At 38.2% G+C, this 26,511-nt stretch overlaps 1 protein-coding gene across 1 annotated transcript; it reads left to right on the top strand.

Annotated features, from left to right (window-relative positions):
* The first annotated feature begins 8,277 nt into the window (after nt 1-8,277).
* TMEM170B (transmembrane protein 170B) lies at nt 8,278-25,050 on the top strand. Its single transcript, XM_085299916.1, has 3 exons — nt 8,278-8,843; nt 16,959-17,129; nt 21,906-25,050. The coding sequence occupies exons 1-3, from the start codon at nt 8,747-8,749 to the stop codon at nt 22,034-22,036; spliced, it is 399 nt and encodes a 132-aa protein (XP_085156042.1). The 5' UTR covers nt 8,278-8,746; the 3' UTR covers nt 22,037-25,050.
* Nucleotides 25,051-26,511: the final 1,461 nt, after the last annotated feature.

Raw genomic sequence — 26,511 nt, 5'->3', positions numbered from 1 at the left:
ACCTCACAGTGGTCTGAGCRGATGATATACACTTGTGGTGGTGGCAAAAATTTCAAATTAACCAATAAATTAAAATCAAGAGAAGAGCCAGATCTTGAATTTTATGGGATTGTGGCAGGGCTAAGGGAATCAGGGCAGAAATTATGCCAACATAGTTATGCTTCTTTAAAAAAGGAAAAAAAAAATCCTAAAATATATTATCTGAAGTACTATATATTGATAAATTAGGTTATGTCAATCAGCACTGCAAACATGGTGGGCTAATCAAGATAAAACTGATCTCTGGCATACAGGAATAAAAATATGTACCAGCGGTCCTCACTGACAGAAAGGAATAATGTTCTTCCTTACAGCAACTGAATCTCTAGAAATATCTGTAATGCATAGTCTTACTATAGGTAGTTTTAGTTGTCAGATTTAAAAAAAAAAAAAAAAGATAATTTTGATGTTCTGAGTTGACTGTGAAATCCACTGAAATCAATTTGATATTTCCAGTTTATTTCAATGTATGTTAGATTAGGGTGAGAGAAGAACCTGTTTAGGAACTTACCGTGTTATTGCAAATCACAGAAGTTCTCTGTGTGAGGTACAATTGCCTTGTTGCGGGAGGAAGCTAGGAGCTAGGAGGAAAAGCCCTGCTTTGTTCATGTTTCATCTTCTCTCTGCTCAAAAGTTCATTGATTGAACTGCAACCAAGACGTGGGGTAAAGCTCAGTCTAAGCATCCTATGGACAATAAATAAATAAATACTTGCATGTATGTAGCTGTGCAGGTTGAAGTTCAAGAAATTTCAATGAAACATGCAAGCTGAGTTTTTCTGAATGCTGAATTATAAAAGAAATGCCAATATGTGTTGCAAAACAAAGATCCCAGTATTTAGGATTGTATATACAAGCTACATATTTAAACCTATACACTGTCTAGACAATAATGTGCTTATATGAAGGTTAAATAAAAACAGTTTAATGAAAGAACAAATTTCTCTTAAAAAAAAAAAAAACTTCCAGATTTTCATAATACAGTATTTTACAATTAATTATTTGCTTGACCTTGCTAGCTAATGATCAAAGCATACAAGAAATCCCATCTGACTATCATGCATCATTTTCTTGACACGGATCTCTCATGTGTCTGGTACTTTATTTAAAAAATAATTGGAAAAAACTATAATAAAAGAAATAGATCTGTAGGAAGCTTTTTGCATTTTAGCAAAATTACCTTTTTGACGTGATACTGAAGAGAACAGAGGAGCAGGGATTGTTCCCCATTATTACATAATCCTTAAATCCTGTCAGAAGAGTGAAGTTTCATCCTTGTTTTGAAAGATACTTGTTTTCTCTAGACCATTCCCAGTATGTTCTGAAGACAATTTTCGCAGGTAATTGTCTACTTGCAAACAGTCTAAAGTCTACTTGCAAATACAAATGGTAACTCAGTCTTTAACACTGGTAATGCTCTTAATCATGAGAAATGATCACTTTAGAGATCTTCACAGAGAGTGAACACTTTGGAAAGAAGTAGCAGAGGTGATGTATGTGTATGTGCATGCATGGGTGTGTGTGCACATGGGTGTGTACACTCTTGTATGTATTCAAAAGAAGGTAGRAGAAACAGTTACTCTCCTGTGTGGTGATCTTGCTTTCCACAATTTCAGATCCCAACTTTACACAGTAGTTTGTTTATAACATCACTTCACATATCTTTTCAGAGTAGTCAGTKGGACTTTTATACATATGTCTTGATAGGTCCAATCTTTAAGGTTTTTTAATGCATACAAACTATCTGCTAAAGTCAATGACCTTTACAGAGGGATATTTTGATACTACAAAGCTGACTTTTTTTCTTTCAAATCTTTAATTAAAAAATGAGATTTTAACTTAATCATTCACAGATACCATAGAGAAATAACATCTGACTTTATCATCTACAAAAGTAAGAGTGACACTACACGTCTCACTCAAGACATGGTAGTGGGAGGAAGATGTTACCTACAATTGCACAGGTCTTAAATTTAAGTGTCTAGCTCACCGTGCAGAGATCTTTAAGAATAAAGAGCTCCATCTAGTGGCACATGACAAAAAGTCTTTTTTCCAGCGCACTGCCGTCTCCCGCCTTGCAAGAATACTTTCTACAGCCTTGGAAGCCAGCTCTGAATGTCTTCCGTGGCTTAGATCAACATGTGAGGCTATATTCATGCTGGGAGGAGTGGCAATATGCAGCCTATGATATCACCTCACTTTCTTCCTCTCCTGCATTGCTGTCAAAGCACCTTCATTCATCATCAAGACCAGGGACTTAGATCGCATTTCAGCCTTTTAAGAGCTGAGATTACAAGGCCAAGTATCTTTGAATGACCCAATTCTCAAACCACAACTAACTGTAGCTGCCAATTTTTCTGACTGAGTAGTAACTGCTGGGCATAAATTGATGGTTTTAAAGGCAGAGAGGTATGCAAAAAGCTGTTGCTAATGTCTGAGGTATTAATTTGCCATCTGTATTTGGTACTGTCTTGTCAACAACTTGAATCATTGGCTAAAAAAAAGAAATCTTTGAAGTGGAAAAGAGATTTCTGGGTAGCCAAACTGTGCTGAGGCTATTCATTCAGTAAAAAAGAGGACCAAAATATACTGTTTGGATTTTGACCATTTACCATGACAAAAAGTTGACTTCATAATGCAAAAATGAAATATTTATTGCAAAACATGGCAACGCAGAATCATCATTGTTGTTCACTTCCCTAAAGAGACRTGATTTCACATGTTGCTTCATTTTAAACAATATTGCCTTTTCTAACAGAAAACGATGCATCCAAAAGCTTTCCAATCAAATTTATCATTATTCCTTCAGCTTTGGAAAATAATAATAGAAGTTTTAAACAGCTTATGCAGACATGTTCTACTCTTTTATAGGGCAGAGAAAATAAGCTGACCCTACTTTTCCACCTGTAAAATTATTTTTTTCCGCATTTGAAAAGTTATAGTTTACAGTCTTTTTGTAGCGTTTCACATTCATGAAGCTCAAAGAATCCTCCAAACCTCAAAAATACAGAGAGGGAAATAGGGAATAGAAGTTATGCTGGAAAGAAAGTGAGATCTTTTGGAATAAAAATTAATCCTTGTGCAAATTTTCAGTAGTTAGCTGCAGACTTTTTYGTCTCTGTGTTCATATTTCTGAGGGCAGGCTTGAGCTTTAAAGACCTGATTATCACAGGCCTGTTTATCTAGTTATGTCTTACAAGCTTAGCTGAGTGCGTAGTCAGGTCTCTCAAAGGTTTATTAATAATAGTGATACAATTTTTAAATGCAATCACAATTCAGCTTGAAGAAGGCTCATGATTGGTTTTCAGTCAGTATTTGAATTAAGAGATGGCTCAAAAGTCACTTTTTCCCCCCTGTTTGCCAGGGGGTTAAGCATAACAATGCAATTTCCATCACAGCCCTCTGCACTTACGGTTTGGACGTTTATTCCTTATTCAAACTCTTCTGCTGGAGTGTCGGGCGGCGCGCGCCGCCGGGGCCGTTGGGGCCGCGCGCGCCGCCGGGGCCGTTGGGGGCGCGGGCCGGCAGAGGGCGCCGTGCGCACGCAGCATCGCTGCCCGCGGCGGGGGCGGGGGCGGGAGCGCGAGGCGCCGGCCGCCGTGGCAGCTCGGCCGCCCGTGCAGTGCTGCTTTCTGCTCTTACTAGCGCTCTAGCCCCCGAAACACAGCGCTGGAAAGGAAACTCCAGGCACCACCTGTCCTCCGGGACTGCAGGAAACCGCTCCGTATACTCTGCTTCTGTGCTCAATAAACTTCTATATGAACACAAGTCTTGGAGGTTTGCGGGGTTTTGTGTTGTTGGGGTTCTTTCCTTCCCTTCCCCTTCCCCTTCCCCTTCCCCTTCCCCTTCCCCTTTCCCTTTCCCTTCCCCCTAGGGAAAACTCTACCCAGAACTTTTCCCTCTGATTAGAAACCTTCTCCTAGTGTAACTGCATTAATGGTCGATTTATAAATTTATACAATGTTCTTTTTATTTTTTTTTCCCTTTCCTGACACTGTCCTTTAAATAGCTTCTTTTCACTAGTGGTTACCTCTGCAGGGTRTTTATAGGCACCAATTATACCCCCTCTTAGCTTAGCAACCCTCCTTTTGCCAAGCGAAAACAGTCAACAACTCTCAGTCCTGTCTTCTGCGATACATTCTCTCATCTTTCCAAAAGTCCTTCTCTGTGCCTAGCATGGCTTTAATTCCTTTTCCTGATCACAAGGTACCACAATAGTGTGAAGTATTTCAGATGAAGTCTCACCAGGCCGTTACAAAAGCGCTAGTTCTTCACTTTCATCTTGAATACTTTAAGGAAGCACCTGAAAAAATACTAAGATCATGTTCTCCCCTCCCCCCCAACACTTTTCTGCCTTATCTACAGCCCTGCCTCTTGTGATCGCTATTCCTTGAGATCTTTCCAGCCATCACTGTCTTGCTCGCCTTGTTTTCAGCCTAATCCTCCCTCGGTGTCACAGCTTCAGCAGCCACCTAAGCCATGCTGCCTCACCACTTGGCCCCCATTTGGCACCCCTTGATGTCACTGCTGTTGCTCCATATACTGCTGTCTATAAGCCCTTACAATTATCCCTGTGATAACATAGGGAARTAATACTTTCAGGTCTTAGCAACTTCTCCCTGATGAGCTCTTTCYGAAGACAGAATTTTGGCCATCAGTCTCCACTAGTGTAAAGTTACAGACTGTAGGAGTGAATTTTGCTTGTTTCTGCTGCTTCATTCAAGTTCTTCCTACATCTTCACCCAAGCTGGGTGGTGTCAAGAAATGTCATTATCATGCTCCACATTTTTTTCCTTGTGTCAGTGTTCTTACAGTATTTTCATAAATGATCTGGACAGCCTTATTTTTATATAACAAAAAAGTGCATTTCAAACTTGTGTCCAGCTCATCTATTCAGCAGATAATAAAAAGGCATGGGACAGGATGCAAAAAATGAGAAAACACAGGAAAAATAAGAACTTTTCAAAACCCAAACAAACATAACAGGAAAAGCAGTATTGAGAGAGATCTATTATAGGTTACTTGGAGAAGCACTGGGTGGAAAACTATGGAAAGCATAGGAAAAGGAGGAGGCTGCCAGAGCTGAAAAGCAGATTGTGATGAAACACTGAGGAGRCCAAAGGTAGGACCAGGTACTACACCGAGTGTCATGGTGTGGGCTGTAGCAGACCAGCAGGAAGGGAAGAAAAGAGCAATGAGTGTTAGTGGAACCACTGTGGGATCCAGTGAAGAGAAGGAAAATAACCTGAGAAAATGAGGAAACATAAGAACAGAGGTAGATGTCAAAAAGGAGGAATGATGGGACTGCAGAGAATTTGAATAAATGAGAAGCCCCTTGTGAGATGAGTCTCTGTCCCTTTATCACTTCTGCACTGTGAACAGAGCTTTTTTAAGTGCTTCAGCTACCTTTGATCAGAAAATGATCAATTAATTGAGATTAGGATGTTGCCTACCTGCAGTCTGGCAACCTCTTTGGTGGAGTTAGTTTCAGCAGAATCTGGGCTGCCCTTTCAGTGGCTCGCTCTGGGGAGGAAAGCCTGTTCTAGAGAGGTGTCTCTACAGAGGTGTCCTGCAGTCCCTGCTCCGCCACCAAATAATCAGCCCTACACCAGGCCTACCTGGGTAGGCCTAAAAGATTTCCAGAGTCTCTGTCTCTAGGGAGAGAGCAGTCTGTGCAGCCTCAAAGCACAGACCCCAGCAGATATTATAAAAGTCTGGGAACTACAGTAGTATTCCTCATAGCAATATTCCATTGCCTTCTAGGTGAATGAGTTCTTTGKACCTCTGTCATGAAAAATAAGCTTTGTGGAGTGTGTTTCAACAAGCTCTGGACATAAGCAATCCACAACCCGTATTCCCAGTGCATCCTTCCATGGATGATACACAAAAATCGTCAGTATGAAGGCTGAAAAGTGACTGGGCACCAGTGAAGTGTTACATACAGAGGTATATGCATACTTCCATRCATGTCTCATATCTAATAGACTGTCCTTCTGACATCTGACAGTAAATTCCAATAGGGTTTATTAATTGTTCAAAATTGTTATAAATGTTCAAAAAAGGTTACTTTTATCTTGGTGTTCCTCTGATGAGTGTCACAGCAACCTGAGAGGCATCCTTGTTCATGAAGCAATGCTCTACAATACAGTCACATTTAGAGATTGTTTTAAAGTGCACTGAGAAATCTTTGCTCTCTTAAAGTTCATCATGCAGAAGTTAAAAAGAATAAATCAAAATAACTGTTTCTAAACTCCTCATTGTGTGTTTTGCATTGCAACATAAATGGCATGCTATTATTTCTGAGAGTATGGAATAATTCTGYTTTGAGAATAAATCACTGTTGTGTAATGAAGGAGACTGTTGTTTGTATGACCCCTGCTTGAATTACACAACTGTAAATTGCTGAAATAATAGGATTGTAGGAAGAGGAAGAACCTCATTTGATCATGAGAGTGGGACCCAGCCTGGCAGTTAGATTCTTTCTGTTTTGAGTGATATAATGCTTAAATCGGTTACACCTGGAGTCTTCTAGGAAGTTATTAATTGTGTGTTTCTCAATGCCTTTTGCAGAAATGCTAAGCACTGTCTGCTTCATAAACAAAAGTCTATGGAAGCTGTTCTCTGAACTAAACGGCATACAACAGTATAGCTGAAAAATCACGTCATTTGTATCAAACAGGATATTAGTAGATTTATCTTCATCTATAAATTGCAAATTATTTTACCTCCTCAACCCTTAGCATCACAAGGTATGCTGACAYAAAATAATGTTTATGAAGTACTATTGCAAGCACTGTTGAAAAATGTGTAATGAAGGAGACTGTTGTCTGTAGGACCCCTGGCTTGAATTACACAACTGAATTACACTGAGAAAATGTGTGCAGCAAATATTGCTTAGGGCCATATATTTAAGAATAGAGAAAAGAATTACCGTCCTTTAAATTCGCAAGCACTATCAATCCTATGCTTTGAAAAAGGCAGTGTCTAACGACAGATCACATTTTTTTTAACTATATGTGCATAAAGCAAGAACTAGGACTGAAGTATGGTTACCGAATTAAAATTCGCTCAAGCTTTCTGGTACTTTCTAACTTCTGAGGGGTTTAATCTACAACAGTGTTAGCTGTACATCTCTTAAGTTCAACAGAGCAGACAGAAATGCTGTGCGGCATTGCCTGGATGTTGCCTCAGGAGGATCAGCTCCTCTGCTGCACACGCTTCTGTCACTTCAACTCAGACAGCTCCAGGCTTCCCGAGCAAAATTCTCCCCTCACGACATTTCAGTGGTGGCAGAGCTGATGCTTCTGAGGTGAGAGCGAGAGCGGCTGGAGGGAAGCAGTGCGTGTGGACGGAGAAGCCTCGGCGATTTGAAGAACTATCCTGGCACCATGCAGGAAACTGTATCACTGGGGCAGCCTGCCACGCGAGGCAGCTGCCCACACCCGGCCGCAATCTCGACAATATGTTACAGCTAATTTAACTGTTRATATAGAAAAGGATAAAGGGGGGTGTGGGGGGTTATAGAAGAGGAGTATTAAGATTTGGGAATGTGGGTTCCACAGTGAGGCAGGCTGCTCAGCCGCTCCCGCACCTCCTCTCCTTGTTTTCCTGCCGCTTTTTGCCTCGACCTGCCCCTGTCCCGTCCGCCCTGCGCGGCGCGCTGCCGTTGTCTTATAACCAGCTCGCCATGTTCGTCTTCTCCCCACAGCTGGGAGCGGAGCCGGGGGGGGTGGGCTGAGCCCCCCTGGGCGAGAGCCACGGAAAGGCTAAAACTCGCAWTCTGGAGTTTTTGGAACAGATATTGCGTTCTGTTCCTCAAAACAGTAACGGCAACGGCATTCGGGGTCCCGGCCCGCCGCAGAGAGCAGGCGAGCGGGGCCAGCACCGCCGAGGGGAGGCGAGGGGGCGGCGCGGCCGCCACGGCACTAACGCCCGGAGCGGCGAGGGGGCGGGGCCACGGGCACGTGGGGTGAGCCCGTCCCTATGGCGAGGGCCAATCAGAGAGAGGAGCGCGGCTCGTGCGCTACCTAACGGTCCCTGGGACCCTGCCCCTTCCACACCCAAGGGAGCCGCGGCCCCCACCCTCGCCTCGCGCTGCGCGTGCGCGCGACCCTCCCTCCCGTAGGGCAGCAGCCGGCGCCRGGAGCCGCGGGCCCTGCCGCAGGCGCCGCTTCTCCCCGCGCTCCCCGGCACGCGGGCGCGGCCGCTGCGTGGAGCTGCCCGCGCGCGCGTGAGCGAGCGAGGGAGCCGCGCGGCCGCCCCGCCCCGCTCTCCAGGTGATGCCGGAGACCGCGGCGGCGATGCCGTTGCTGAGGCGGCGGCGGCGGCGGCGGCCGTTGCTGCGGGAGCAGGAGGCGATGGGGGCCGCGCGGGCCTTGCCGCCGGCCCCCGCCACTGGCTCGCACCTCGGCGCCGCCCGGCCCTGCCCCTGAGCCGCGGGGAAGCGCCAGGGGCCGGCCGACCGCCCGGCTCCCGCCGCCGCTGCCCCCTCTGCCCCTCTCGCCGTCCTCGATGTCTCCCCCGCCGCGCCGAGGCTCCTTCGCCACCTTCCCGCCCTCTTTCTCCTCCTCGCCGCCGCTGCTGACCGCCCGCCCCGCAGCCCGGCGGCGAGAGGCCGCGGGCCTCCGCGTCTTCAGGGCGCCGCTGCTGTTCGGGCCCCCCCCCGGGTGAGGAGCGGCGGCGGAGCGGCCGCCGGGCCYCCCGCTAAGATGAAGGTGGAGACGGGAGACAACTCCATGATCAACCTGTCTGTGCAGCAAGTGCTGAGTCTGTGGGCGCACGGCACCGTCCTGCGCAGCCTCACCGGTAACTGGGCGGCGGCCGGGAGGCGGCGGGGGGGTGCAGGGAGGAGGGAGAGTGTGTGTGTGTGTGCGCGGGGGGGGGGGGTCTGTGACACGCGTGAGAGTGCGGAGGTGCCTGGGTGTCCGTGTGCACGCGTGCATGTGCGCTTCTGAATGTAGGTGTGCAGATAATACCAACGGTGTGCGTGCCTAGGGGAGCGGCGGTGTGGCTGGAAACGAGCCGTCTGTATGCACAAAAGAGGGCGTGTGTGTGCAGGGCCGGTGTGCAGCGGGGAGGATGGTCACTCTGTGGATTACACCTGTGTGGGGAGGGCTGGCGTTTAGGTTCCTGAGATCTAGTGTGTATGCATATGTTGGTGTGTTTCGATATGTGCTTGTAAATGTGTGTGCAATGACTGTGTGGAGGGCTTGGGTTGTCTTGTCCAGGGAAAGTAGAGCGGTCCATCTGTGTGCTGTGTGTTGGGAGGGATGATATTCACGCCTAAAATCTGGTAAGACTGCATGAGTAAAGGAATTGAGGATGTAAGCGTGTTCACACACTTCTGTATGTATGCACATAATAAAAGGCTTACGGTATAGGGAGTGAGCATATGTGCGGGAGTTGATGGATACCTGTGTGTGAACAGAGTGATAGAACGTGTGTGTGCATGTGTAGATCTGTATGGAAGGCTGGAGTGTGTCTGGGGGAGTGTTTTCATTAATATGCATTCTTTAGCATTTGAGAGAAAGTCATAAAAATCAGAGAGATGAGACGTGCGGGAGAAGCAGGGACTTTAACTTACTATTTTCACCCTGAGCATGCCCCTAGACAATCAGAACTGTGGGCGTTAATAGGGTGGCAGATGTTTCCTGACAAATGCTCATAACTCAAAGAGTCAGGAATTTCTGAAGACTGAGCTGTGCTGGAAAAGGTCTGTGAACCAAAGCTGCAAAGGYGATGGTGAAGTCAGGTCTTCCTTCTTTGCTAAGAGAAGGAAGCTTTAAYTAGCTTTGGCAAGAATAGGTTTCCTGCTGCTCTGAGTCTTGTAATGAAAAAGGATATGGACCTAYGGAGCACTGTGAGAGTATTTCAAAAGCATATGGTGGAGGATGTATCTCTTGGTTGCCTTTTCTGCCCAGGTTTAAACAGAGCGTAAGTTTCTAACTCTGGACTTGCAACGAGCCAATATTAGTGGGGGTGTTACTGGGTGAATTCTTTCTACTTTGTATAGGGATGTACTAGCGAGTAACAAATTTAATAGAAAATGTTGAGTAAAATGGGTAGGTGTTTCTGATATTCATGAAAAAGTACTATGTCATCTACTGTCTATATTAATGATAAATGGTTAAAAGTATCAAATATATCAATGATGGAAGATGTGGGATGGAAACAGAGGAGCTAAAGCTTAAGATGTAGTAAATACAAATTGATTGTGTTAGGTTCTATTTCAGCACATCTTGTTATTTTAACTTCTAGGAGACTTTTTTAATGTTAAAAAAAAGAAAAAGGTCATACTTTTTTAATTTGATCAGTGAGCTTTTCACTCACTTTTAATGAATGTCTGATTAAAGTTTCCAAGTASTAGCCTGGCTCATTTTCTGAATAGTTATTCTTGTATGCTTCTGTAAAAATGCGAGGTGTTTACCTAAAGGAAAAGATTAACAATGGATTTAACTTTTCTTTGTGGCAAACATCCTCTATAAAGTTTTTCTTAGAGTGTTATGCAAAACAGGTGTTTGTATGGGATTAAATGGTATGTGTTAAGTAAGAAAAACACTGTTTCCTGCTGGTTTTGTAATATAATGAAGAGTTGCTTTTTTATTTTATTTATTTATTTTTTTTAATGCTGGAGGGGTTGGGTTTTTTCACTTTAAAGAATAGGAGATAATAGTTATCCACTGTAATGCTGGWGAATACATTAGTGTCATTTGCAGATGCCCTATAGTTTCTGAATCAATACTTGAATTCAGATTATCCTTTCCACCATAATTTGTCGTGCTGTATGTTTTTGTGAACTGTCAACAAAAATAACTTTCACTGGGTGAACATCTTTTATGTAAGACACAATGTTATTGATTATACCTTAGGAGGCTATTTTTCATTTAGTACTTGATATTAATGAATAGTTGTTATGAAACTTATTTTATGTAAATCCTTTCTAAAGAACTTGCCTGTAATATTTTTTTCCTGACYTTCATCATATAATCTGTCTGTTCAAAGACAAATTCTGTTTTTCCATGGTGAAAGAAAAGATGTGTGAATGAGTTTACTTAAACATCTTATTAGATGCATGAGGAAATGAGTTATCTATGTAAAGTATAAGAAACTTTTTCTGAGTATTGATAAAAGATTCATGAAACTACAATATTGCTTGAATATCCTTTAAGACTACTTTGTGTTTATTTTTGAACTTTGGAGTTGGGTCTTAAGTTGTGCAAGTATAAGTTTGTCTTTTTTAAATAAACAATGTGGACTGTATTTGCACAAAGCTGTGAAACTACCAGCACACTCATTCTTCTTTAAAACATTTTTTTCCCCAAAATTTTCAACAGGGAGCTGATCTGAACTCTAGGTGAAACCAGAAAGTGTTTTGAGCATTAATGGCTTAATTTCTGTTCTTTCTCTTACTAAGAAGCCAAACCATTATTTTTATACCAAAAACCAGATTCAGGTTTAACATAAAAAAAAAAAAAAAAAAAAAAAAAAAAAAAAAAAAAAAAACTTATATTAACACATTGTCTGTAGTCTCACATGGTACTTTGGGAAATTTCATTCTTGACACCTGTGCATTTCACCCTATGACAGCTAGGGCTTCAAGCACTGCTCTTTATAGCTGAACCTAGGAAGCAACCTGGGAGGGAGAGGAGCATTGTTGCAGAAGATGGAGGTAAGGATATAGTGAACATGGGAGAGGAGGCTTTTATGTCACCCAATTTTTTTATTCTCCAGCAAATCTCAACAGTAGCCCCTTCATGTGGACTGGTTGTGTTTTAGTATTAGTGATAGAGCAGGGTTTAGGGTGACAAGTGTGACAATAGCCAAATGTGAACCAAAAATACATCCTAGTTTGAATATGTAATAATAATAATAATAAAAAAGTTTAAAGACTATCTCCGTATTACAGATGTTTTTAATATTTCTACTCTTTGCATAACTACTGTAGATCTTTGTGTGTGCCTAGTTATTGTAGGTTCCAAAGATTTAAGTTTCTAATCTCAGTGGGTTTTGCATTAGCCACTTGGGGGAGGGAGGTGAAGGGGAGGAGTTGGGGAATGTCATCTTCTATGTGCCTCTGCAATTCTTAAGAGGAGGAGAAAAAACAAACAAAAGCCCTTGTATGGTACTGCGTGGCTTCCAAAATCAATYTTCCTCTTGCCTCCTTGGTGTCCCAAGATAATGAAGTCATGACTCCATAACTATTTACAATAAATATCTTTGATCTAAAAGTACTGCACAGCAGTAAGTTTTGAATTTGATGAAAGAAAATCTGTAAGAGGTTATGGACATCACACAGAAGATGCTTCATGCCTGTAATATTTTTCCTGACCTTTATTGTATAATTATTTGTTCCTCAATAGTCCAGACTGTRGTTTTGTCCCTGTTATGCAAGGTGACTAGTCTGTAATTTATGATTTAAATGCCCWCCATTAAGTGCTTCTTCTCCAGTTAATACAGCAGAAATATCAGCGTCTCCAAACAACAGACTGTTTAACAGTGTAGTCTTGGTAACTTCCAAAGTACCAGCTAAKGCAATAATTAAGGAAAGAATCCAGTGATGAAAAAATACTGTAATATATAAAGAGCTGAGTTAAGCTTGTAGGTATAATATCCTGAYATTTCTCAATCTGAGTGCTTTAGTTTATAAATCTATGGAAATATAACATTGTATAATTTCTTAAATTTTGATGTTTTGCCTTGATAACTGTAATTTGAATATGTTGAAGTAATTTCAATATGTTAAAAGTAAACTCTGAAACTTTGACTGTAATGTGTATCTTTAGATTCACAGCACAGATACTTCTATAGCTAATGTTGGTAGGCTGGCTACATAGCTTAGAATCTCAAGAGAGATCATACTTGGTTTGTGAGTAATCAGTTGGTCTTGGGTTATGAAATGTTATAGGCAATCATTAATTTGACAATACTTGTTGAGAAGCAGAGGAAGAAAATGTTGCAAGTGAAGGACTAGGCAAGTACTGCATTGTTACTGTAACTAAGTGGCAATAACACAGGATGTTCAGATATATGTGTTTATAACTATTGTAAATATTAGTGTTTACACAGTTACTGTGTTGACTCTGTGTTTATTTACCTGAGATAAAGCAGTTAATGTAGCACAACTTCAAATTGTGTAAGTTGAACTACAAGTGATATGAATGTTATTCTAAACTTTAGCATCCTTTAAGAATTCTGTAACCTTAAGAAAAAGTCTGAACTTTAATATTGAGATTGTGTGCCTTAAGAGCCATATGATATGTATAAATCATTAAATTAACAAAGAGTTACTCCGAATCTGGCATGACAAGGCATGAATTGCAAAGTATTTGAGCCAAGCAACTACTCTAGAATTAAAACCCTATTCAAGTAAAGCTGGTGGAAAGGAACATAACCACCATTTTTAAATTTGCCTTMAGTTTAAGTGCCTAGGATTTTAAATAGGCTTAAATACAGATCTCTGTTGTCCTTATTAGAACAGCTGTGGCTTCTATGCAATAGATTGTATGCCACTTTCTCACAAGTTGGTAAGAACCTGAATCTCTTCTAGTTCCTAGTCAGTGTATTCTTTTGGAAACTGCTGAATTTTGATATGAATAAGTTGCATTCTGGTTAAAGTAATTTGAKTATGTTAAAAGTAAGCTCCAAAACCTTTTTAATGGTAGACCAAAGAGGCAGGAAGTTTCTTTCAAAATTTTATTTTATTCCTSTTTCTTTACGACAGCTTTGAAAGGAACTGACTAAATAAACCAAGGCTAGATTTGTATTTGGTACTCTTTGCCAAGTGTAGCTAAGTCGTTATTATCACACCAGCAAAATACTCCTAATACTCTTTGTATGCAGCTTGTATCATCAGAAGAGCAAGGTAATTAGTGTAGCTACACAAATACTGAGTAATTCTGTCAGAATGCTTTGTTTGGCAGTGATGATCACGATGCTAAGTTGTATATCTTAAAACATAGAATAATTGTATCAGTATTTTTTTAAATCACTTCAATCCTACTTCTTCAGGATTATAGGCATTATAAATCTTCAGTTATTCTTGAACAAGCAAGGCCTTGACCCTTGCTGTCCTGAAACCCAAGTTCTGCTCCTTTATTCTCTGTTGGTGTCTTTGAATACTATCCCCAGTATGTGCTTTGATTCCTTCAGTGTTATTCCAGCATTCTTTTTCTTAAGGCCATCTCTCTTCACACTTCTGGAGTTAGATGATGCTCAACTTCAAACTCTTTCACTCAGAAATACCCATGCATCAACTCTCTGCCCTCAATCTGTCAGAATAAGAATGACTAAGTTGCCTTCTAGGTTTATGGTGCTGGAAGCCTCTTCTAGTTTGTTTAAAAGGCTGGCTGTACTGCTTCCATCTCCATCCATCCAGATTGACAATTTTTTGCACTGAGGGAGACACTAGAATAATTTCAGCATGGCAAGTGGCAAAGTTGTATTTTGCTTGCTGTTCAGGGAAACTTTTATCTTTCATTGYTTCTAAAAACTAGTTTTTTGTTGCAGCAGATCAATATTTTTAACAAGGATGTATGGGAGGAGGGATGAACAAAAAGGATCTGCTAATCTCTGCTCATAATCCCATCAAGTACCTTTATAGAGAAAAGCTTTCAGCTACGCTCATTCAACAAACTTGGACAAAAGTTCATGCAGAGTGCAGAGGAGACATAGGTACTTATAGATGCATCTTGATTTCCATGTTAGTGTTTTTCTCTAATTTTTATTATTCTGAGTTATCCAGATGGTAAAGTGGGGTATAGTTCCTGTGATCTTTCTTATCAACAGTGTGTCCAAAGCAGTGTAGACCTGAGAAACTGTTCAGTTTGTTACTGAACTACAGCCTGCTCAGTCCATAACTAAAATTTATAACATGTCTAATAGCAGATTACCCAGTCCTCAAGGAAGTGATCCCCTGTGGGATATGAACTTAGTTTTTGTGATTTGGATGAAATATCTATTGGGAATCTGCTTTTTGTGACATTTTCCAGTGAAAGGGTTTACTTGATAGCGCTTTTAATGTTTGCCAGAAGAAGAGATCCAGCCCCTTGTGCTAGATCATCCATAGTGTTTCTTTCTGATATTATTTTCCCAACCAAAGGCATCCATTTCCTGAGTCTGTTTTACCTTTGCCAGGAAATAAACTTTTATTTATCCTCTCTGGCTTATTTACCAGTGGCCAAATGCTTCAGGGGCTTTACATGCTTCAGGGGCTTTACATGCTTCAGGGGCTAGAAGGGCTGCCAGGTTCTAGAGAGGCAGATCCTTCGCTTGATTTCCTTGCTTGTTTGTTTCCATTAGAGAAAAAAACCAAAAACAACAAGGACACCATATCTACGCTAGTAACATAAAAGACCTGTTAGGAGACTGCAGGAGTGTTTCCCGTCAGAAACTCATCATGAAGATGGTAGGCAAGATCAACAATCAGCCTTTCTGTAGAAAGGTTTTGTATAGTGTGACTGCTTGGTRCTCTTGTCGCTATCATAGTGCTATCATAGTAGCTTCCAAGAGTGTGGCGTTCAGTAGGGTAGTTGTGTAGTCCTTATCCTCTTGGGACAGGGCCAAGGGGAAGGGATGGAGACACCTTCAATATACATGTCTGTGTACCCAAGCACTTAGAGAGGGTAATCTTCAGCTACAGCTGTTATTACCTGCATGTATGTTCACCACCCACCTTCCTACGCTGTCTCCTTAGAGAATCTTTTGGTTCTTTTATTTAGAGAAATTGTAAATTCTATGACACAGTTTGCCTTTTATGCCTGTGTGAAGGGGGAAGGATAAGTCTACTCTTAAAGTGCTGCTAAACCAGAAACTTAAACTTTTTTTTAGCACTGTGAGTATGTACCGTGAATGTTGGATCATATGATTGTTGGGCTTAAAGGACTACAGTTCTTAGCATCTTCTCACAGCATTTTTGTTCATCTGCTATGTGCAACTTATTGTTACTAATTGGATTATGTTTCTGCTCAAAGACTGATATGTATCAAGTTCCAATAATACAGACTCACTTGATAAAACAGCAGGGTACTTCAAGTTTAAGGAAGCAGTATGACTTTTTTTGAGGGGGAACTGCTGCAGAAACTCTGAATTTATTAGCAGTTTATAACATTTAAAACATTTATTGTAACATTTGTAACAGTTTTGTGGATTGTGTCAATGAGAAAAATGCAGCCCAGTTTCCTGAATCCTATGATGATACTTAGCAAACCATAACCAACCATTGTTGATTTAAAAAAAAAAAAAAAAAAAAAAGTGACTAAACTTAGTTTTTAACTTTGCTTTTGGGGTATTTTCTCACCCCTTTGAGTTGTACAAACTATTTTTAGAAAATTACCGTTGTGTGAGAAAGATTATTTAGTTCTTATGTAGATTCATTGATGCTTTCCACTCTTTTCTTTCAAAGTAATGATCATGTCTGTGGCATGCTTTGRAGAAACACGTTTGTATTCCATGCATTCTCATTGTCTTTTGTCCTAGCTTAGGTAGTCACTGCTATTTACTATTTGTAAAATTCTGTGCTAAGCAATTAGATGCAAGCAGCTAGACATACTGAAATTTCATACTAAAAATAGTGTTTTTATTAAAAATTTTTTAACTTATGTTTTCATTAGTTTTCCTTTGAAGCTAATGTGATGGAACACTCCAATATAACTCCTAGAGAAACTGAGATTAAGTGTATTCTTAAATAAAAGCCAGAGGTTTTTTTGATTATAGTAGACTTTTATTCCTTTTACGATAGAACTCTTAAAAGGAAAAAATATCTTGAGCATGTTCTGGTATTTTCACACTGGTTCTTTTAAAGCCTGAAGACAGTATTGCTTTTCTTTTTACTTTTAATGTTGATTGTATGCAGTAGTTCTGTATCTCTTGCTTTATGATTATCTGCTCAGAATTACTAACCCTTTATTGACTGCTTTCTTTCAGAGATGTGGTACTGGGTTTTCCTCTGGGCTCTCTTCTCCTCTCTCTTTGTCCATGGTGCTGTGGGAGTATTAATGTTTGTGATGCTGCAGAGGCATAGGCAGGGAAGGCTGATTTCTGTCATTATGGTCAGCATTGGATTTCTGGGTTCTGTAACTGGAGCAATGATAACCAGTAAGTCTGTCTTTTTTCGCTTTTTCACTTTTTTTTTTCAGCTATTAAAAAAAACTTTTTATAGTTGTTTGGTAATTGTTTGTTAAAATTGCCTTAGTCATGTAGCAGTGTGTCTGAAAATACCAGCTGAATTGCTCTTCCTATTGTGTAAAGATAAAACTACTATAGAACTGTCAGGGAGCAGAAAATACTCCTGTTCTTTCATTTTGGAAACTTTTTAGCTGTTCAACAGATGTATACTCAGCAATTAATAGCTTTGGGGGATCTATAAGAGCAGTCCTGCCCTGTTGTACTTGCTACAGATGTTTTGCCAAGGGTTTTTGATCAAAACAACCTCTTCAATACCCCTAAACYGCATCTGAATAGGATACTGCTCTTTTTAAAAAATGAAGATGCAAACTACATAGTGATTTACCGCAAAAACGTAGTGATTTTTTAAATTTTTTTTTAACAAATGACTGTAACAATCTGAACTACACATGCCAGTCAGCAAGAGAACAGACCAAATAGTTACGCATAGCTTACGGATTTGAAAGAACTTTCCTGTCTTGTGTGGCCATAATGGTAGCTTCTAGTTTATTTGGGGCAGTGAAGAAAGAGGAAGAAATGCCATTAGACTTTTTGACACATTTAGGCTATGCTGTTGTCTTAGATATAAWGTTCCATGGCAATTGTCTTAAAGTTTCTCATAGTGTTAGTCTCTTGCACATCACTTGAGACAGATTTTATTTGTTGACATTGTGTCCACAGATAAGATGCTAATGCATTTTATGTTAAAGCAGTATGCTGAAAGATGAGTTAATATGATGTCCATAGAGTTATAGTTAAAAATCTATAGTCATGATTAAAACATTGCAGAAAACAGAAATATTTTGCTAGTAATTAACTAAATGCAGAAACACTACACCTCACCAAATGTAGTCTGCGAGTGATGTTGCTGAGAACAATTTGAAGGAAATGCTGCTTAGTTTTTTCCATCTACAGTTGTTTGTTTCAAATGCTGTTTTTACACATTTCCAAATTTTAGTATTTATGTTTATACTGGAATGCRTGTCAGTTAAAGATCACTGAGTCACTTTATTCAGTCTTTGTCTTCATTATACCACTTTAGTTGTATCACTTAGATCAAACACTACCTTTTCCAAGCATCCAGGAGCGTGGTGAGCTTTCTGTTGAAAATCAATAAATAGTGAACATTAATTTCATAGGAAAGAAGCTTGCAATGTGTTGCTCAAAACAATGCTGTTAAGGAGAGCTCAATGTTAAAATCGATGGGTTGATTAAAGCCTATAAACCTGAACAGTAGTTTCCACTGAAAGATTTTCAATGTTGACACAATAGTCCAACTTAAAGGACAGTAAAGCTTTTGTTGAGAATTGGGAACTGTAAAGCTAGGGACCATGACAAAGTCTTTAGGCAAGCCTTATTGCCTTTCATTCCCCTCTTTCTTTGAACTGTCCAGAATATCAGATTAGTGTTACATTGTCTTTAGACACATTCATAGATGACTTGTAACAGTTTGTTTTCTCCTTGTTGCTGAAAGTCTTTCTTGTTAGTTTTGTTTCAAGATAAATAAAAGTGAAGATGTTATAAAATGTTTCATTATAGTAAAGGCTAATTTAAGGTTTATTACATTTTCCTGAAAAGGGCATTTTCATTGCTGTTTATTTCCCAACCTAGAATTTCCATCATTTTACTACTGTATGGTTCCATAAAATTCTACCTTTTTTGCTAAGCTATGACATGTATGAAATGTCTTATGTTGCACATTACACTGATACTGAAATGTCTTCTGATTGATGTGTYAATGGTCCTGTTAGGAGGTCCAAAAGGCAAGACTATTTCTGAATATTATAAGCAGAAGACAGAAAGCATCATACTAGATATCTAAGCAGAGACTTTTACATATTTTGTGGTGGGGAAGGTTGACCTTTTCTCAGATGAAAGTACATTTCATTTATCTATGCATAAAGAGAGGAGCAATGCAGTTGTGCTTTATGGCATCCAGTTTTACAGGTCAAAACATTTAACAGGTAAGTGGTACTATTTCTGTGTAAATAATGCATTTTGTCCGAATTTCTCCAAGTTTAGATGATGCTTGCATGCTGTTTCCAAAGATTTTGCACAGAGCATCACAACTTGGGTAGCTGAATATTTTTCTACTTTTGCTRTTTTTGTTTCTGGACCACACTGGATTGTTTCAGACTGAAAATCCATGGGGAGCTCTTGAAGACAAAATAAAGTGATGAAATACTAAAGGAAAGATTTTTTTTTTTAATAGCTATTGTGTTGCAAACTGATGCAAGTTGAAGTATTTAATCTTTTCAGTGTACCCAGTCCAGTGCTTAAGAAATTGAAATAGCAAATTGGCTTCATTTTCTGTTTGTATTTCTAATCCTCTGCATCATTTATGTGTAGCTGAATGAGTGTGATATAGATTATTAAATAATACAAGTTTAATCTTACAGATGATAGATCTTTCAAACTTTCTGGACTACGGGAATCTTTCTATCAGCATGTAGAAAACCAAGAAAATCTTCTGTTAGGCTTTTAGAAATCATGAAGCTTACTGGCTATAAAGAAGCTGTAAAACACTGACTGAATAGCAGTGGCTACTGTCAAGAAGCAAACAAGAACAGATAAATGTTAAGCTGTTCTTGAGGCTAACGTTTTTAGCTATATTTTATCCCAAAGAGTCTATTTTGTCCCCCCCCCCCCACTACATACAATTCTCCCTTCCCCTCCCCTCCCACCTCCTATTTTGGTTACACATTTTCATTCCCCTGCTTGGCAGCCTATTTTATTATATTTTGACTCTACCAATTCTGCTGGGTTATGCATTATAGGTTGTATTATGTACCGTTATTTGAAAAGTATAAATAAAAATAATTATCAAACTACCAAATTTGGATGTTTTTAATGTCAATATTTTCCAGAAAATCTGTTTTCTTAGGAAGTCAAATTTGTTAGTTATTGGGAGAGTAGAAATGACATAATTTACTAAATCTGAGTGGTTTGCATTTACCAAAATAATTTTAAGGCCAGTACTGAGCTCTGCCTAAACAATCTGTTTTTGACAGCAGATAGTCAAGAAACAAAGGAAAAAGCTTATACAAGGTAGCTGAGTGAAATAATGTAAGGCTAACTTTCTGATGAAATATTTTAGACAAAATAATACTTTACATGTTAAACTTATCAACCTAGTAATCTTAATAGTTATGTGGATGCTGTTATAGCCAGAATAATTAGTGAATTCRTCTTCTAAAAGTGTTTGTAAAAATGCAAGTTTTAAAATATGTCTGATTATATTCAGATATGGATTGTATTTGCAGAAAATCTGTTGGGACTTAATGTATTTCTTTATAACTAGTGGGCTTTATGAACACTTTAGCAGACAAGTCCCATTGGGAGCTGTTCAAAACTAAGGAATTTCCATTTTTTTAATTTATTGCACTGATTTAAAAAATTGTGCTTGGTTTTCAGTTTCCCTTTGAGCCTGAAAAAGCCTCTGTGATCTTTGAAACTGTTTAATTACAGTTAAAAGGTGTCTGAGATGTTACATGCTGAAAGTCTATAGTTAGAGTTTTGATCTTTAGGAAATTTTTCTTAATTTTGAAATAGAGAGCATGGAGTCCAGTGTCATCTTTAGACAAGAAAAGTAAGCACTGTACAGAAAATTCAGAAAGTATTAAACAGAAAACTTATTTCTAGGGGAATTTTCAAGAAGTAGATTGAATAAGATTTTTACCCATAGAAACAGGGCTGTAGTGAACAAGTCTATGTTTCTTTCTCCAATGAAAAGCCCAGTATCTTTTAAAAGGCTCAGAAGTCATCTGAAGGGAAAATGTTGCTTGTCATTAGTGTAATATTTTTTGATGGATTTATGCAAAGTATGTCTTCTGCTTGGTCTTTTGCTCTGAGACATCACAGCTATCCATTTGCTCTGTGTCTTTTGCTCCTCAAATACAATTTCAGAATGTGAAAGGCAATGGGAAGGAGTTACTAGTAACTGGCTTTGTTTATAATGCTATGTTTTTTTTTTTTCTAGTTTATCCTAGCCTTTTGGTGTTGTACTTTAAATGGGAACTTGCACCTAATTATATAAAAAAAATTGGTCTTGGCTCTTTAATATGCTGGAGCTCAATACTTAATGATATTGATTAGATATTCCCTCACATAACACCTTCATGGATGTCAATGAAAGATTTTATGATCCTTTACACATTTTGATTTACTGAACAGCYATTAACATTTTAGCAGTTTAGTCAGAACTAAACTGGTCATTCAGCTGAAATGTTAAAACTGGTAAATATGTAAGTGTTTACAATTATTTTACAGACACTAATAAGATTATTGTCTTCAGACTTATGCAAGCACAGTTAAACTGGATAAAAATAGATTGTGGACTTGGAAAACCTTTAGAGGGCTTTTTCTTGCTATCTTTTCAAACTAACAGAAGACAAAAATGGGGAAAAAAATTGAAGTCTACAGAGAAACAACAAGTTCTTTGTTTTATTTGTTAAACCAAACTGGTGTTTCAAAAGTTAATTTTCTTGTTTGAAATTAATCTGATTCAGTTGGGAAAATCATCCCTGAAGGCCTTTCATAACAACTAGAAAAATAAAGACAAGCAAGGCTAATACTTATGTAATGCTATAACATAATACAATGTTTTGTAATGTTCTAGAAATAAATACATAGACACTGTAAATCATTTCTCRTACTTAAGCACTTTTTTTCCTCAACAATTTCATTCCACACCCTTGTGATTTCTAGGTGCTGCAGTGGCTGGAATTTACAGAGTAGCAGGGAAGAATATGGCTCCCTTGGAAGCTCTTGTCTTTGGTGTTGGACAGACAGTACTGACATTAATTATCTCATTTTCAAGAATTCTTGCAACACTTTGAGACTTCTGTGAAGATTTTCACCTGGTTTAAAGAAATCTATAATCTGAAGAGAAGCTTCCTGTAAGTGGATTCGATTCATCATCTTGTAAACTTGAATTAGTGCACAAGGAAGGAAGTATGAGGAATGTGCACTACAAATCTAGAGGCTCGGTCAAGTGAGCAGACTGTCCTCTAGTGTCTGAACTGTTGTACTTCTGCACTGCGCCTTATGTGCCTCGATCATAGGCAGGGTGCAATTCATGTGTGTGAAGTTGAGATAAAGCACCTTGAATAGCTGCCAGTCAGGTTAATGCTTGATGATGGGATCACTGCTGTTATGGGTGTTGTAATAAAACAAAGGGATGCTCCTAAAGAATGTGCCAGACTTGGAAGTTAATTCTTAAATGTTGGTTGTGTAAGATTTTGAAAATGTAATAATAGAAGAGTGCTGTGATCATAAACTCTACATGAATTCAGGTAAACCAGGCAACTGATATTGGTTTATTAGCAGAATCTCTTTGAATGCTCAATATTCTTATTCAGCATTGAAAGCAACTACTTGCTCTGTTTTGAAAGGAAGATGAACACTGATGGGATTTAAGAGCTACAGCTTTAGCAACACTAATGTAAGTGGTATTATCTGTAGAGTGTGTGACTCATGGCAGTTCTCTGAAGCTCTGCACAGCATTTCTTCATTTTTTTATCTGCCTATTAAATCTGAGATGTTCAGACCTCACTAGTTTAAGGAGACTGTATAAGGGATACAAAGTACAATCTGTCGTATATGCACAAACAAATGTTAAATTGATACTTTCCTTGTAAATATGTTTTCTTAAATACATGTGGTCACCAGCCTTCAGAAAGGCTGCTTGTTGCAAATAAGCTTCCTATATTCATTTAAGTACTGATAGGATTCCTTAATCCCTCTCTCTCGCTGTATATATATTCTTTAAAGAACAAGAAAGTATAACATAGTCTAAGAGAATACACCTATAAGGAGAATGCAAAGGGATAAAAGTAAGTTATATATCAGTATTCTATTGAACAAAATGGTAAGTTTTATTAAATAAAATACAGTTACCTTATTTTAAAAGTTTGGAAGTGGAGCACTATAATTTATTTACTTCCTTGTTTCTGAACACYTTGTGGAATGGTTATATATGTGGAATTTTCAAATGCTTAGTTTCCAGTAGAGTTTGTTTTCCTAGTTTAAAAGGAACACTAGTGTTGTGCATGTGAACTGTCTTAAATGTGAAATGTTTTGGGGTGAATAGAAATTCTTTAATTTATGAAATGAAAAATTTTAAAGGGCACGAAGTTCTGTGTGAGGAATAAGGAAACTGAATGGAGCAGCAACAGTTGGTTATAATATGCTGGCAGGAAGAATAAATAACCCAAAGGTATTGCTGTTACAATGTCAAAAAGATTTTCAGGACTGTTGAAGTCACCTAAAAGGATATGGTTAAAATACAGCTTGCAATCCAACTGCATTGCTTAGTGCTTCAGAGTATTATAATGAATTAACCCATCTGCCATTATTTGCCTCCCTATAAATGTTCTTAAGAGCTAAGAAAGCTAGTATTAATTTTGTTGTTTTGAAGTATTTAAGGCTTTTGTTTGGAAGATGTACAAAGTTACAGGCTTTGTAGAAAACAAGGTAAAAATAAGTTTATAAACCTTTTCAGTGTTAAAYATTTTGGCATTGAATTACTTTTAAAATGTGGTTAAATACATGTTCTAATTTTTTAAAGCATCTTCAAAAATTTATTTTTCATAGTTCAGTCTTTCTGCTGAAACTTTTTGGCATAGCTGCTGTTGCATTTTAACAGGCAATGAAATTATTACATTTGTAAAAGGCAATTTAAATTTCTCTCCATTGTCTCAATTTGAGAAAATTGGTTTCAGGTATTTAAGTCAAATGTCAATAATAAAATAATTGAAGAAAATTCTCCTAATGTGCCTTGTTTATTTATATTTTTGGAGGAGAGAATCTAAAAAAAAAAAAAAAAAAAAAAAAAAAGGAAAAAAAATGAAAAAAAGAAAAGAAAAAGTCTGCCTCTTAATTCTTGTTCTATTTTTGCTATTTACTTATGAATTTGGCTACCTGGTATGTTACTCAACAGACATTAAAGCATTTCTGTTTACAACCTGGAAATGCTTATCTAAATAAAAAAGCCAGATTTTTCATGAAACATTATACTCAGTAATTTAGATTATTTCATGACTTTATCTCACACTTCTTCCTAGTTTCTTCCTAATTTCCAAACTCCCTTGAGCATTTGAGTTCTTATTTATTGTACAAGGGTTATTACTCTATCACTGTTCAACATCTGGCTATCTTTCACTAAATAAATCTATAACAAAGTATTGCTAACTTAAGGAACTTATGATAAATAAAATGTCATTGATGAACTCCATACTTTATTTTAATTGCAGTGCCAATGAAACATTTACCTTTGTAACTTACCTTCTTGTCCTTATCTCCTGTCTTTGCAGTTGTCAAATAAATCTCTTCCAAATAAGTCCTGTGCCATAAAGCCTTGTAATCACTTTTAAAACATTGTTGGGTACTTAGTTGTCTCTGCTTTATATGGTGGTATTGCTTAGCAACAATGAATAGGCAGATAATACAACGTGTAAGTGGCTTAACAGAGAGAAAGTTGCATTTTTGGATAGAACATTGTTTCTAACTATTTCTTGTTAGGAACATAGGAGGATGAATCGTTTTTCTACAAAGTGTTGTATGATGATGACATTAACTTACTGCATATTTACTCAAGTTGTGAAAAGAGGTTCAAGTGGCCTTATCTTTGAAATACTGTTTCATTCAATGTCCTTACAAACACCTTTGTTAGACGTAGTGTTGTCCATTGTCAGTGAAGTGTATGCATATAGCTGTGGATGCCCTTTTATTTATATTTGCATATGTATGATGATTGAGAGGTTTATTCTAGACCTAATATATACTAACAATTTGGATAACTTGCCCAAGAAAAATGAAATTACACTAGGATAACCTTTTTTCTTTCTAGTATGTTATAAAAATATCTCTTTGTAAATGGCAGTAATGGAGCACTGCTGTGGAAAATACAGAGCTGTGCAGATAACCAAACAGGGTCTTTTAGAGCTATCTTAAATAGCTCTGCATGATTCTGCATTATGTTGCTAGGCACATTCTACATTGTTCACTTAATTTTCAGTAGCGTAGAGAACAAATCAACACAACTTATCATCCTATTAACATAATTTAATCTTTGGAGGAGGAGGGAATAGTGAATATACTATTTAGTGCAAGGAAGCTTCTGTTACTTTGCTAGAAAGTGTTGTAGTTTGTGTTCCATACACTTACCGTTACATCTGTGCCGTATACAGACGGTCTTCCAAATATCACCTGTTATTTTGTGGGTAATTCTACAGTTGCAGAACTAATCCACATAATCATGATTAATAATGTAATTTGAGATTTGGTCTTTGCAGTTTCTTAAAGAAACCAATAACTTAACCAGTTTTAAACATTCAATATGGACCAAAGATGATAGTTGTGAAATTTGTGTAGTGTAGCTTTCTATTTTAATGTGCACTGTATATAACTCTAAAGAAAAGAGTGTTCCTCCTTGTGCATTGTACACTGATATTTATTTTTGGTTATGATCAGTTCATATCTATTTGAATTGTTTTGTGTGAATGTTGACATATACAAGACTATTTGATAAGAAGCTGTGATGGAGTCAAAAGGACATTCCATAAAACTGCTGCTGAGACAGAGCACAGGAAAGCAATTTTGAACAATTCAAAGATTTCTGAACTTAAACTATTTTGAGTTTCACCTCCAAATGAATTATCTTTTACTAAAATATTTTAAAAGCCYGTTTTTATTAACATCTTTGCAGCAATAGGAACTGCTGTTCATGGTGTTAAATACGCAAACAAAATACTCTTATTTTCTCTTTTCATTCCTTCTATATTCAATACCTTCTCCTATATTAGTTGAGAAAAGTAACATGTTTCATCAYTTTCACAGATTGTCAGGATCTGATATTAACCAACATAAGACTTGTTCTCAGTTTTTCCAAGAAACCAGTATGACTGACTWTTTTTTGGTATTGGCCTGTCAACTACTATGTACGCGATCTTTTCTTTGTATGTATTGTAGCTATCCAGGCTGAAATTAATGATGAGACACTCAGAAAAAGTAAATCTTGGCTTATTCTCAAATCTCATTTCTCATAATATTACATTATGTAAAGAAACACTTGAAGCCCAATTTATTTTTGAAGGAGTTGCTTTTCAGTTTAAACAAATCAGGCAATCCAGCTATAAGTATATCAAAATCAGTTTTCTCTACTTACAAGTGATGATTTCACTATTTATTGTAAGGCTAAAAAATATAATTCTGATATCTGCACCAGAATCAGCTAAGTCATTTTATGTTACAGCTTTTTATTCTTTTGGCTTAGAAGTTCTTGTTGCCAAAGTAAATATAGATGTCAAAAAAC

Source organism: Rhea americana, unplaced genomic scaffold (assembly GCF_003343005.1).
Source record: "Rhea americana isolate MKP2758 unplaced genomic scaffold, rheAme1 scaffold_156, whole genome shotgun sequence".
Lineage (NCBI taxonomy): Eukaryota > Metazoa > Chordata > Aves > Rheiformes > Rheidae > Rhea > Rhea americana.
This window is presented reverse-complemented; position numbering and strand designations above follow the sequence as displayed.